At 46.6% G+C, this 15,025-nt stretch overlaps 1 protein-coding gene across 2 annotated transcripts in view; it reads right to left on the reverse strand.

Moving 5' to 3' along the window:
* Nucleotides 1–15,025, reverse strand: part of HCN4 (hyperpolarization activated cyclic nucleotide gated potassium channel 4) — a 138,439-nt gene that overhangs the window by 71,815 nt on the left and 51,599 nt on the right. For both annotated transcript variants that reach the window (XM_062612119.1, XM_062612118.1), the window contains exon 2: nt 804–1,227. In XM_062612119.1, the coding sequence (XP_062468103.1) occupies nt 804–1,227 (424 nt within the window). The remainder of the gene's footprint in view (nt 1–803; nt 1,228–15,025) is intronic.

Raw genomic sequence — 15,025 nt, forward strand, 5'->3', positions numbered from 1 at the left:
TAAAACTGAAACAGGGGAAGCTTAGACTGGATATAAGGAGGAAATTCTTTCCTGTAAGGGTGGTGAGGCACTGGAATGGGTTGCCCAGGGAGGTTGTGAATGCTCCATCCCTGGCAGTGTTCAATGCCAGGTTGGACGAGGCCTTGGGTGATATGGTTTACTGTGAGGTGTCCCTGCCCATGGCAGGGGGGGTGGAACTTGATGATCTTAAGGTCCTTTCCAACCCTAACTATTCTATGATTCTATGTCTTTAAACAGACACTATTTATCAGCAGATTGCTCTTCTCTCCTCTTCCCCTTAACACAGAGTAAGAGAATTTAGAAAGCAAGAAGTTTATAAATACATCACTGAGCCATTTATTTAAGAGATAAGCATGTCAAAGAAGAAGTGCCACAGGTTCTGCAAATCAGCTTTATCTAGACCTTTCCTTTGAGCTGTTTCTGGACCTTCTGGAGCTCTGGGAGGGCAGGACCCTGGTGTCTGGCTAACTGCTCCACTCACTGGCAGCTCTGTAACTCCACACTTGTGGCAGGGGGTCCACCCAGCCAATACATCATCTCTACAGAGTATATATATTATGGTGGTGAAGCAGACACTACAGTACCAAGTGACTACACACCAATATGCTGAAGGCCCTCTCAGGAACCTGCTAAAAGCAAAGCATCAGACTCAAGACACAATTTGTTAGCATTCACACTGGCAGAAAGCAGGAGAATGGGCATTCAAAGAAAGCACCACTGTGTAATACCAGCATAAACAGAGAAAAGATGTAGGATGCAAGTGCACCCCAGGCTCTGCTCACCTCCTCCCACTGGTGGATGTAGCGGATGAGGCGGGAGAGCCGCAGCAGCCGCAGGAGGCTGAGAATCTTGGTGAAGCGCACGATGCGCAGTGCCCGGGCTGTCTTGTACACCTCCGAGTCAATGCGGGTTTCAACTATCAAGAAGATATAGTCCACAGGGATGGAGGAGATAAAATCCACCACAAACCAGCTCTTCAGGTACTTCATCTTGATCCTCTGTGGGTCTAGGATGATCTCTGTGTTGTCCTCCACCACAATCCCAGTTCGGAAGTTGAGGACAAGGTCGATGAGGAAGAACGTGTCCGAAACCACATTGAAGACAATCCACGGCGTAGTGTTTTCATCCTTGAAAAAAGTGATGCCCACAGGGATGATGATCAGGTTCCCTACCATCAGGAGCAGCATGGTCAAATCCCAATAAAACCTGGAAAGCAAGACAGAAACACACAAGATCAGCTACAGTGTGGGAGATCAGGGAGCCCAGGTCAACAGAACTAATGCGCTTATTATGCTACTGCCAATCACTCCCTGTGCTCTGCCAGTCTGTCTGTACTCAGAGTACACAAGCTGCTAATGACGTACTTGATATCACAGGAACACTCGTCTTCTGGCTTAGAGGGTTCAGAAAGGAACTGAGTACAGGCATGAACATGCCCACTTGAAAACTTCAACTGGGACTTCAGAGCCATCCGAGCAGAGACTGACATACCTGCAGTTACTACAATGACTGTTAGGTAAAGGGATAAAGAACACAAGTATGTGGAAGGCCTCAGAGTTCACGTATCAGTAAAGCCACTTGGGGTTAACACCCTCGGGCTACTGCCTGATCTTTCTTTGGAAGCAGCAAGCACTGACAGCACTGGGATCAGGATGGAAATGAAGACTGGGCTGTGATCTGCAGTGCTCAGTTATGTGCTGAGCCAAGCTTCTGCTGAGCCTGGACTTGAGGAGGTAGTCCACACTCTACAGACCCGTTTGTACAGGCATCATCAATAAAGCCTGGAGGCACATGCCCAGAAATATCTCTTTCTTTTCTAAAGTAAGCAATGACAACATTTAACGGCTGCTCCATGGAGCAGTCTCCAAGAACCTTCTCTTCCCTGCAGTGGCAAGTCAGTAGTGTTGTTCTAAGATTTCCCTGAGGTGTCAGTGTAAAAGATACAACGACGTTGCCACAACTCACCCAGAGTGAGGAGTAAAAACCTGCCTGGGTCTCCCAGTTTGTTGAGGAGTCTCAGGAAGGAGCCTCTGCCCACCACAGTGGTGTTCCAAATGTTTCACATACAGAGATGCCAACGTGTTGTGGCTTCACACTGCCAAGATTTCATCAGCTCCACGCTGTAGATTACAGGGTGGCTACTACAATATTGTGAGGTATCATGAATAACTTGTATTAAACTGCACTTGTCCCAGCAAATGAGCAAAGGGCACGGAGCAAAGAGACTATCATGGCTGGTTATCAGCATGGTATTTGTATTATTACTGATCTCTTGAGTACCAAATAAGACAAACTTCCTAGGCCACTGAGCAGGTTAACACGAGGGAGAGAATTGAGCCTTCCTTTAAATCAACCTTCCCAACAGCGGTGAAGTCAACGGCATGAGTCTGGATTTACAGGGATAGAATGTAGGGAACTGTTGGGTTTGCTGAAGGACATGCACACGCTGCTTCTCTGTCTGACAGGTTGCAGCCCAAATCACTGAGGCGTTTCAGGAGGAAGCGATTTGCCTTAAAGATCCTCAAAATGTAGCTTTGGTAAGAGCTGTTCAGCTGGGCCTCTGAGCTCCTACAGAGCAGTATCTCTATAGTGAGGCAACTATACCCATCTCATAAACCTCCCATCAGGAACACAAAACGGGCAGAGTATGCTTTAAAACCCCTAAAAGCATATTTAAGATTGCAGGTATTACACAGGTACAGACAGGTCACAACCCAGCACCACACCAGCAGTTCTCAGAACATTCAGCAGAGGCTGGTAGGAACTGACTTCAGTATAAGCAAAGCTATAATCCACTGTTGAGGTTTTATGCCATCATCTATCTCTGCCCTGCTCTCTAAGTGCCATGCCTCTGCAGGCATGGCAGCACTCAGTCCTTCACCCATAAGGCTGCAGCTGGTGTTGGTAGACACCCAGCAATGAGATTTGTCCGTCTCTAAGAGCTGGGCTGTGTCACACAGTGTTGTACATTAATACAGCAGAAATCCATGTTGTGGTCTTCCTCAGGAAGGGCTTGAGATGATGCTGCAGCTTTCCTAGTCAATTCATCTACATAATAATCCCACAAGAGCAGCAAGTCTGGATGCAGTGTGTGTATTAGCACTGAAAACAAATAACCTCCCAGCCATCTTTAATTTGCCTTAGGGGATACAGAAGGAGATGCACAAAGAAAAGGATTTCTTCCTGAGTTTCAAATGAATAGCATGAGGCAGCCATGGTCAGACATGCAGGGATGGAACAGTGAGAGGCTTTCCTCAGAGAGCCTGGGATCCTTGTGCCTCTTATTTTCACACTGGGTGGTGATTTCAATACTCAGTGGCAAGTGGTGACAGTGACAGGAGTGGTAAGGATGGCTCCGCAGCTTCAGGAAGATGTTTTCCATACACACAACCCCAGTAAAATGCTTTCTGCCTGGCTCTAGCACCTCCTGTTACCCCACTCCTGCAGTCAGCACAGTCATAGCACGGTCAGCTGTCCTGCATCCTGATTTATGGCATTTCTTACAGCTATTCCCATTCTAAGATCCTCAGACTCACTTCACACGTGTTCCTCAGTCCCAGTCTGCTATTACTGCTGATCTGTCTGCAGAGAGTCATGGTTTGTAATGCTGGCAAGCAAAGATGAAGCGTGAAAATTCACTGCCCTGTGTTTCTTAAAGCAGAGTTCTCCTCCAGGGTGTACTAGTGCCTCAAGATTATTGTCACAGGCTCCCCTCAGTTCTGACCTTTAAAGGCACCACTTACAAAACACAAAAGGCAAACTAGAGTATCAGTGCACCCCTGCTAATAAAAGGGTATCCAAGGTGCCAGGGAGGAGAGAACCAGATGAAGCAGCATTTGCTCAGGGTGGCACCACTGGATTTAGACTGAACAGACTCTGGGCGACCACGACACCTCAGAGTTGTAATACCATCCATGTGTAATTTTGTATTTACGTGGAGGAGCATCTTTTCATTCCCTGTAAATTACTGGCCAGGATGACTAAGGGTGCCTGTGATGTATGTGAGGGCAAGCACCAGCTATTAATAATCCACGCTTTCTGTATTTCTGCTATTCCTTTCACCCAGGGACTCCACAGAGCTGACAGTGATGAACTTGGCTCTGCAGCACCCATGAGAGGCAGATAGAGTTATTATCCCTGTCTTGCAGATAGAGAAGCTGAACGGGATTTGTCCACAGAAGTCTGAGGCCAAGTGAAGATGAGGGCCTGAACTGGATTCTTTAACCAGACCTGAAGCTATTTGTATGGCTTGAAAAAGGTTTTTAACACTCTCTTGGATGTCCTCCTCTGATATCCTGTCTTCTTCTCTCATCTCTTCCTCTTTTCAAAAGCCTACATAAAAAATTAATAAATATGAATGCATTGTTTGATTATAGTTGACTCGGGGAGACCGAGCAGCTCACAGCACAGGGAACTGCCAGCACTACAGAAACCAGATGTCTTGTTCAAACACACTTGTTTTTCATCCTACATCCTACTCTACACATGCTTCTTAGATCTGAAAATCACCCTTCAACATGCACTGCTACTGCCGAGCTTTTAATTCCTAATGTATTATTTAGCTGTAACAGAATACATCTGAGATTCAGTGTGGCAAAGACAATTTAAGAACATACTTTATGCTCTTTAAGCAGAGGTGGTGTCAGTCAGTTGATCTGATAGCACATACACTTCTGGAGGTGGGTTTTGACCAGAAAGTCAGATCACCTTTCCCTTCTGTCTAGTGCACGAGGGAACAGCAGGCTCAGAATACTGCTTTTGGATGTCGTGGTTTTAATGGAATAAACCTTGATCTTTCAAAACCCTTCCGTGATGCACTGCAACCCATTACAGTGCATGAGCTCAGGAAGGATTGTGACCAGCTGAAGAGAACTGCAGAGGTTATCTGGGTCAGCATCACAGCATCACTATTGCACCCAAAACCTGCCCCAATGGGGCACATTTGTGGCCTAAAGTTCTGCTCTTGCTCTGTGGTGTTTGCACTGTCAAGAGAAAATAGACTGGAGCAACCTCACCTTTAAATTACCACCGCCTTTTAGACGCTTTCAGCCTGTGCTGAAAGGCAGCCAACTCTGGGTTGAACTGAGGCGCTGCCTGAAAACGCACAGAGAGGGAGAAGAAATGAAACTGCTTCTAACTGGAAACTAACAGGAGTCAGGATATTCCCACCGGCGACGGAACTGCGCTCAGACACCCTGGCCAACCCTTCCAGCCTTGCAAGAGCAGCTCTTTAATGAGTGTCTCTTGCTAAAACCAACACCAAAGACAGACCCGAGGCTCTCCCAAGCCCAGGCAGGAGCACTGCCTCGGTGCGGACTCAAGAAACAGAGTGCCACCTGCTGAGACCTGAATGCCATCTCCATCCTCAGCTTTCCATTGGGAGGAAATGCACCTTATTCCTTTCAGAAGCTGATGAAAATCTGCCCTGTCCTCCTTCCTCCGCTCTGGACTGCACGTTGAATCAGACCCTGCTGTGCTCACCAGCAGCTATCCTGACAGGAAAAAGCTTGTGCTGCAATTCCCAGTACCGCTAGTTAGGCTAGAAATAGCAACCCTCTTTGCAAAGAGCATGAGCAAATGGGTGTCAGTGTGGCTGGAGCAGCAACAGTGGGAGGTAAGTTTACTCCAGAGAGCAGCCATTCACACTGCTATCTGAAGGGAGAGGAGAAGGAAACAGCAGGCAGAGCTCCTTCCCTGGCTTTGGAAGCATTACTTCTCGCAGAGAGGAGTAGGCGTATTGCTACTGGAGAGTTACAAACTTTGCATTATGCACAGAGATAATAGGAGGAACATGGTGATTCACTGCTCCTAAACACACTAAAGGACGGTTAACCAGCCACTGGGGCCAAGAATTCACTTGTGAGAAGAATTCATTTATTTTTAGGGAGTTACACAAATACCTGTGCACTTGAAAACCTCTTTGAAATTCATATCCACAAAAAAAGAGTCCAATGACTTACAACAATATTCCATGTGCTGCATAAGGGGAAATGATTAGAGGGCCCTAGCTAAAGAAGATGACAGTTTTAATTCCTTCTGACCAATCTATGCAAATAATATGTATCTTCTGCCACCCTGAATAAACCCTGAGAGCACTGATCATAAGCCATGTGTGATGCCAGCCTGAGGTACAGAGCTCTGCTGCGTCCCAGCCTCCTCTAGACCTCCCTGCCGCTGCTCACTCAGCCCTGCTTGGCCCATCCCTTCTTGCTCTGCAAGTACATAGGAAATGAACAGTGGAGAAACACCAGGGCTGATGCAGCAGCAAAGGGCTACGCTCCTGTTACCGGCACCTACAGAAGGTGTTCCAACTGTCATGATGACAGCAAAGAGGCAGGACTGGGAGCCCTGTCCAGCTGGTAGTCTGAACCATTCACCTGCTGAGCTCAGATGCTGTAGTCATCGTGATACCTCAGCTGGCTGTCAGAGAGGAAGAGGTATCACTGAATTACTAAGATAGGACACAATTTTGCATGGTTATAAACTGACAGAGGAGAGATTTAGATTAGACATTAGGCCAAAGCTTTTCCATGTGAGGGTGCTGAGGCGCTGGCACAGGGTGCCCAGAGAAGCTGTGGCTGCCCCATCCCTGGCAGTGTTCAAGGCCAGGTTGGACACAGGGGCTTGGAGCAAGCTGCCCTAGTGGAAGGTGTCCCTTCCTGCAGCAGAGGGTTGGAACTGGATGAGCTTTAAGGTCCCTTCCAACCCAAACCAGTCTGGGATTCTCTGTGATTAGCTTCCATGTCATCAGGAGCAAAAGGACAATTAGCTCGTGGTGAATGTTAAGTGCTTACACAAGGGACAGCACAGAGCACAGAAGGTGCACACCTCGGAGCACTTCACATCAAGATTTCTTAAAACTCATGTGTTGACTTCTACCAAATTTTGACAGAATTCAATTTGACATTTTCACTTGAGAAGTGATATTTCCCAAGGTCTGTAATTAGCCACTGATTATGGCCACTCCACATTAACTGCTCACCCAGTCCCCCCGGAGCTGCAGCACTGCATTCCGTGTTTCCAGTTTAACAGATGCACTCATAGTACTACCTTAAAATATAATGACATGGATTTGGGTGAGTGGAATATTAAGGAAGCTATTGCTTATGTAATATTTTACCATGGCATTTGCAGGCCCAGCAAAGCAGCCTGGCAGCTTTTCATTGCTTCTTTAGGGTCACTTTTTAAATCTAATACTACACCATCAACCAGTGAGCAGCAACCTGCGTTTTTCAAAGTGATGTCCATACATTCATTAAATTCCAAGAGATGCAATTAAACTATATTAGCATCCCATATTACAAATAGATGGATTATGAGACACTAAAGACTTCAGTAACTCACTCAGAGCTAGAACTGCTATCCAGCAAAGAGAGTTGCCTAGTTTCAGCAGAGGTTTCTAGTCATGTTAAACACTACAATTTGATCAGTAGCAGCAAAGGGGAGATTTCCTTTCTTTTGTAAAAATATAAATGTACACATTACTTGGTGGTATTTTTATTCCAGCTATAATAGTTGACAATTTGCAAACACCACGTTTGAGGCATTGATGCATTTAACCGATTATAACAGAGTACATTGTGAATTATGCCCTTTAACTTAAAAACCACGATGCACTGTATTAATACAAGTTAGCTTAAATTGTTGCTCTTTGATAGTACCTACACTACACTCACTCTACTGTTGGGCTCCTCGGAGAGGTAAAGATTTGCCTCCAGTTGCCTCCAGTTTAAAAGAGGCTTTGTGCATCAGCCAAGGCAGATAGTCCTGGTGTTCTGTGACCTTGTTGGAACAGCTTCGTTACATTTCCTGTTTTTCTGCCTCTAAACGCAAGCACTTTGCATTATCTTTGTGCTGAAGTGCACCGGTCATGAAGCAAAACCACATTAAGAGAAGCATGGCTCAAGCATGTAATAAAAAATGGACTCTTACGCCCAGGAGCTGCTGACACCCCTTCTCCTGAGTGTGTTTAACTTTGCCTCAGATAGGCAAGCTGCTGATAGAATTCAAGTGACTTGGCTGGGACAACAGCACTCTAATTACCAGATGCTGTTATCTTCCACTCAAGTTCCTCCAAATGCTGTATGTGAACTGCACAGCCAGTGCTATCTCGAAGCTCAGCTTCCTGGAGACTGAGCAAACCCTGGGAGGTGTCCTCTCTTTACAGTCTGAAGCATGGCAGGGAAGTTCATGGAGGCCACAGCACTGCTGCCTGGCTTGCATGTGTCTTGCATGTTGCAGTTCTGAACATCTAATCTGCAACATAAATGCCTACCACCTAAACCTGCACTGTGCTTAAGAGAAACCCTGCAAGCATTTGCAAGAGGTTTATGTGCAACCTGCCATTTGATAAATGCAAATGTACCTACACCTAGGCCTTGTTCTGCAAACACACTGTGTCTCACACAAACAATATGCTCCTGCACCCCATTTCCAGTAATGCTCACACACAAACGTGTCACAAGAACAGCAGATTCTGCATGGAGCAGTCAACTGACCACTCTCCTCAACTCCTGCTGCCTTCCTGCCAGCAAACACCATCCCGACAAATTAAACCATATCCTAAAGCTATACTTAGAAGCCAGTCTTCCCAGAAAGGTAAAAATAAACAAGGTTTCATTTCACTTTGAGGGATGCACACACAGGCACAGACACAGCCACAAGAGACTTCGTTTGTTCTGGCTCTATATTTGGAGTATAGAGGCCAATAGAGCACACACCCCGTTTCCATCTAAAAGCAGCATTAGCACTATTTTCTCACTTGCCTGGATGCAGCTATTACCAGTGCATGGAGATCTTTGTGGGTATTTCTGTGAGGAAGTTTATTCCCCCTCCTGCTGAAGGCCCAAAGGACTAACATTTACACACTGAACCAGGTAATTCACTGCTGTTCCCACAGCACCGCTGGGGTGATCAAAGATATAAACTGCTCTGCAGTGGAAATTCATTGGAGCAGTGGCTGCAGACACTTTGGGAAGACAAACATGGTGCAGATTCTGTGGGAAACTTGTAAGAACGTGTTTCTCCTTGAAGGAAACCAGGTCAGAGCAAGCCCTTGCTAACGAAGCTCTAACGCGTCTGCAAGAACTCCTCTCCCTACTGCTGCTATGGCAGCCCACTTCAGGCTCCCTGTTGAGGGAAGGTTACAGATGACACCAGTTGCTGGTGGTCTGGGATTAGCAGCGTGGCTGCCTCATCAAACTTCATCAGAAGGAACGTGCACACCACATCCCCCAGAGTCAAAGAACTCAGGACAATTTTCCATTTCCACGGCAGAAAGCCCAGGTCATAGAGCTTAACCCTCTCTTCGTCTCCCACCCTACTGCACGCGTCAATCTTGATTCCTCCCCCACCATGCTGAATCCCAAAGGTCTTCATGGTGTTAGATGTATTGATTTCATAGAGCTCCCAGGATGCATTATGTGTGAGGCCAACAGGCTTTATAAAGGCCTGGCAATTCTGCATTATTTGATGTTCTGAAATCTATCCTTAGCATGAATATGGAAAAGTTCCTCTTTGCTTGCTGCCCATTGATCCAGCCATTGACCCTTCTCTGTGTGCATTTATCTCTGATGATTTAATAATGAAAAAGACCAATAAACTGAGGAAAGGGAGGAAGCCACTTTCAGGGGACCTATTGCCATGGAAACATGCCATACATTGTGTAGTGAACAGCTAGATCAATAAGGGCTGCAGCTTCCAAGTCATCATGAATATGTTACGGAATGTGAAGGGCTAAAGCCTAAAGACATGCATAAGCTGTGACATTATGAAGTCCAGGCCCTGGCTCCTATCCAACATGCAGCATGAGTCAAATTCAAGGCTTCAGGCAGGCTGTTGGGAAGGTGAATCTGCACTAGAGAGTCCTGAACTGTCTCAAAAAGCAGCAATACTGGGCCATATGTTGATTTGTGCCCATATGACACCAACTGATGGAACAGCTATCTGCCACCAACTCCTCTTCTTGACAAGCTACAAGGATGACAGGCTGGATTCACAACTGGCTTGTACTGACATGGCTCTCTTGACATAATGCAAGTTTAGGATGTCAGCCTCACCAGCAGGAACCCAAATTTACTAAAATTAAACGCTAAACTAAGGCAGAGAGATGACATGAATCATAACTAGGTAAGAAGCACAGCTTACAAAGTGGGGAGCAGCGGTTTCTGCTAGCGGTTGTTTTGCTTTGGATTGACAAATTGATGTCCTCATGCTCTGCAGTAGCCCACAGAGAGGTGACAAAAGCATGCATCAGATAGCAAAGTCATCTACCAGGCTGACAAAAAGACTTCCAGCCATCTGAGATGCTAAAAATGTTCCTCCTAGGTATTGCTGTGCCACAGCTTGGTGTCGATTAGGAATCACAACTCCAGCCTCCCCACAGAAAGTGGGGTGAAACAGAAGGTCTCTTAACAACATCCAGGCTCTCAAAGGGGCTCCTAGAGACCCAGGTTTGGGGTGCTCACCATAACCTTTGAACCATGCACCACCAGGACAACCATCTCTGCAGCAGGTTTAAGCAGTGGGTTTAAGGTGCCTTAGAAACAACTCTGCATGTCATTTGTCTGGGTAGTTGGCCATTTACATCCCATCACCTTATGATGAAAGACCAAAGAATAGAGAAAGAGCTTTCTGTGCCTGAGGATGGCTCAAACCTGAATCTGATGTGGCTGTTGTTCAGCTACATGAAGCCATTTACTCAATGAGATACTCTGTGAAGTACATACTCTCCGAAGTATGGCTTCAAGTGTTGGAGGCTGAGGAAGAGCCAAAGGAGCAATGCGCATGGACCATGGATCGGGATGGCTGGAGTACATATTGTATACTATTTCCAAAACTCAGCTGACACTTACCAGTATCACCAGATCCACAGTCACCACAATTCGCATACAGAATCACCAGAAGAACACTGCTTTACATCAGCACTTCCAGCCCTGGTGGGAAATGTTCATGCTGGCATCACCGCTTCAGACCAGCTTCAGCACAAAGTGTCAGGCATAAGCCTCTTGTTCTGAGAAGATGGGGGTGGAAGGGAGTAAGACATGGAACACAGTAATGAGCTGGTGGCTATGTGTGTTTCAGTTGCAAAAGCAGAATCTACTTTTCCTCTCCAACCCTTCACTGCTAACATCAAACTCTTGTTTGCAGGGAGTTATTCAGTGAATCCCAAACAAATCTAACATTGTTGGCATCCTGGGGGCAGCCATGTGCTGGGCTGTGCCCTAGAGCGTCAGGTCATGGAGGGGATCCTGCCCCTCTGCTGTGCTCTGAGAGCCCCCCTGCAGCCCTGATCCAGCTCTGGGGCAGCAGCACAAGAGGGACGTGGAGCTGTTGGAGAGAGGCCAGAGGAGGCCATGGAGATGCTGCGAGGGCTGGAGCAGCTCTGCTCTGGAGCCAGGCTGAGAGAGCTGGGCTGGGGCAGCCTGGAGAAGAGAAGGCTCCTGAAGGGGAGACCTCAGAGGGGCTCCAGTGCCTAAAGGGGCTGCAGGAAACCTGGAGAGGGGCTTGGGACAAGGGCCTGTAGGGACAGGCCAAGGGGAATGGCTTTAACCTGCCAGAGGGGAGACTGAGATGAGCTCTTAGGCAGAAGCTCTTCCCTGGGAGGGTGCTGAGGCGCTGGCACAGGGTGCCCAGAGAAGCTGTGGCTGCCCCATCCCTGGCAGTGTTCAAGGGATGCGATTCTATGATTTTTAAGGTCCCAACCCATTCTGTGATTCTGTGATCCTGGTATTGAGACCCTGGACAAGACATGAAATCACCTGCTAAAAATGCAGCAGTTAAGAGAAAAAAAAAAGTCCAACCACCTCTGATTATTTTAGGTCTCAGCAGAAACATACTGTGCCAAGGCTGTGCTTAGCTAAGGCATCCACGTGAATCCACTATCCCCTCCTAACATCGGATGCTGAATTAATCACTGCACCTACAGAAACAGTATGTAGCTCACAAGAGGTTCTTTTCCTTTTGACCTCAAAGCTCTTGATGTAGGTGGCTGAGGCTCACCCTCAGCACTGGCAGCTGGGGAAACGGAGGCAGGTCTGCAGCAGAGAGGTGGTTATCTCCTGAGTGCCTGACTCACAGGCAGGTCCACAGCAGAAAGGAGGAGATCAGGAATCCTGAATCGGTTCGAGTGACTGCAGGGCACTTCAGCTCCACAGAAAGGCAGCTCCTTATGTAAGGAACTGTGCTCCAAAGCCTTTTCTAAGTTTCTGAGAAACTATTATTTGTTGGCCCCACAAACAGCCCTGCATTGAACTGACTGAAATGAGGGAACCCAGCAGAAGTCGAAAGGCAGCAGGAGACTTGGGAAAAAACCAAGGACTCGGTGCATACTCTGAGCGAGGAGAATGAGAAAATCAGAAACTGCTCATTTAAAATATATTCTCCCCTAGAAAGGGTACCCCTAGGCACACCTGCCCTAGGAGGAATTCTCTCAGAGTAGAAAACATCAGTGGCTACATTCAAGGCATAAGAGGCCTCTTCCCTCCTGTTAGACTGGTAGGAGCATTGGCTTTTCATCTTCCATGGCACGGAGGGTGCTACGGAACACTCCTGCAAGAGAGCAGCTTCTTGGGGATCTGGGCCTTCTCACTTCACACCTATGTGGCTTTTGCCAAGACGCAGAATGTTGATGGATCGCTTCCATTCTTTCCAGGACATGCAGAAAGGGCACATCTTTGTGGTGTGTTGGGGATGCCCAGCGGATTCTCCTTTCTCAGAGCTCTAATCCATGTCGCAGGGGCTCAGTGACCCACAGAGTCCAGCCGAGAAACCTTCCAGAGCAAGCTGTAACTGCAGCTCCTTTCCTCACCATTCTGAATGCCCACGATGATCAATGAGAGTTTGCATAATAACCTCTTTAAAAATATATACAAAATGGGAAAACACTGGTTGCAAAACACAGCATCTTACTGTAACTGTACTATACAGTCCAGTGCTGCTCCTCCAATACATATAGCACTTTTCTGCCAGAGACATGCAGACAAATAGTGATGGGCACCATCAAAAAACACTTAGATAAATCTTTTCCAGTATGGGCTGGCCTTGATCTGCTGTATTTAAGTCAATGGAACACAGCCATTGAGCCCTGGGGGAACAAGTGCCGGCCCTAAATCATGTCTTTGATGAATTGTTCTTGGGAAGGAAGAATTCATTAAGCATTCTGCTCAGCAATTAGAAATAACTGTATTTTTAGAATGAACAACCTGCCAGAAACAAGTTGTTTCAGAAATATATTCAGATTGATGCAGCCCATTTTCCATCAATACATAACACAGAGGCTCCAGCCTGCCAGTTCCCAGCCTCCCAGGAGGAACACTGCAGAACAAGGTAGGACAGTCCTGTCACCGAGGGCTCCACCACTCAAGTTCACAGTCTGTGAACAACTCACTAGAAAAGAATGCAGTTTCTCCATGTATTAGTTTTCCAGACATAAAATGGGAACATATACTTGCTACTTCACAGGAATATTACAAAGCTATTTCTACAAGCAGCTGGGACAGTACAGATATGACAGTCATGAAAACCCAATAAATAATGTAAAAACCTCTCTGCATTTGCACATCAGCACCAGGGCTCAGACATGTGACAAAGGGAATGTGAAATCGCAATCTTTTTGGACATATGACCAATATCATTACCTTATATATATATAATAACCTCATTCTATAGAATTACCTTACATAGCACCTTATACTTCAGCTACACCTGAAATGTGCAAGTAGTTTTGTTGACACAGTAAATAGTTACCAAAAGGACAGTGGCACAGGTTCAAGCTCTCTCCTGCCTATTTAAGGTACAGATTCCACTGACAAAGGAGATCCAAGTGTACATTTTCAATCTACCCGCTTTAAATCTTAAATCCCCTTTCTTCTAGACAGGAGCTCTTTCCGTTCTCTCCTCCTCTTTTGGTGAGGACAGGTTCTATTCTTGCCTGAAGCCCGAGGGCAAGATGGGCAACAGCACTTTGCAGATGCCACAGCCCTCCTCACCAATACGGACTTCTGGTTCCCAGGCTGGAAGAAGAAAACCTCAAAGAACCAAGCCATGCTCTGGGTACTGAAAGTTACAGCCACAAAAGACTATTCCAGGCTTCTTCAGATTTCCTGTCTTAAAAGAAAAGGCATGTGTAATCCTTTGCTTGTGGTGCCTAGAGGCAAGCCTGTTCCCTGCCCCATTCTGGACACCGAGGATGGCAGCAATGTCTCAATGAATTCCAGCTTTTCCAAGGAGCAACACAAGAATGCGCTCTCAAAGGTCCTCTTCTCTAAAACATGAAATACACTTCTACATACACAGGGCCTTATTTCAAGGCTATTGTAGCCTTTGATTTCAGCAGGAGTAGGGATGTGCTAGCATATTATGTGAATTAGCCCAGAATTTAATCTAGCCCTTCTGTTTAAGTAAGCTTAGCAGTAAGGCAAAAGTTAGCCTTTTCCTCTCTATCTTTCAAACTTGTCCCACCAAAAATATATGTGAGATGACTCAGCCAAACTGGCTGGTGCTCAGTAGATACAGGAAGGCTGAGAAAGAAGTATAAAGACGGCTCAGTGACGAGGGTACCTGGAAGAAAGCTCTGCAAGTCCCTGGAGCCCCCATCCTCAGCACTCCCTGGTTTCCGTGGGGAACAGCAGCAGGTCTTTCACTGGAGTGCAGGCAGAGCACATCAGCTCTGCCCTCGAGTACATCCAAAGCCATTTTACCTCATTAGATATTCAGACTGTAATTTAGGGATCTCCTTTATGAAAGACATTGAATCAGAAATAGCTATTCTGTGGGCAAAGAGCAGAATATTCAGCGCTTTAAAGTACTTCCACTGGAGCAACAGAGAACCAGCCTCACTGAGTCCTGCTTGAAGATCCACTCCACAACCACCAAAATGCGAATGCAGTCTGGTATCTCACAGGAATGCAGTATTAGCAGGTCTCATGCTAGACACTGCCCATACGAGCCTCAGAGGTACCTACACAAGAGACACAGGCGAGAAGTAGCTCCAAGGAGTAAAACT

The sequence above is a fragment of the Pezoporus occidentalis genome, unplaced genomic scaffold (genome assembly GCF_034315485.1).
Source record: "Pezoporus occidentalis ecotype Australia unplaced genomic scaffold, CSIRO_AGI_Poc_V1 ctg159, whole genome shotgun sequence".
Classification (NCBI taxonomy): domain Eukaryota; kingdom Metazoa; phylum Chordata; class Aves; order Psittaciformes; family Psittacidae; genus Pezoporus; species Pezoporus occidentalis.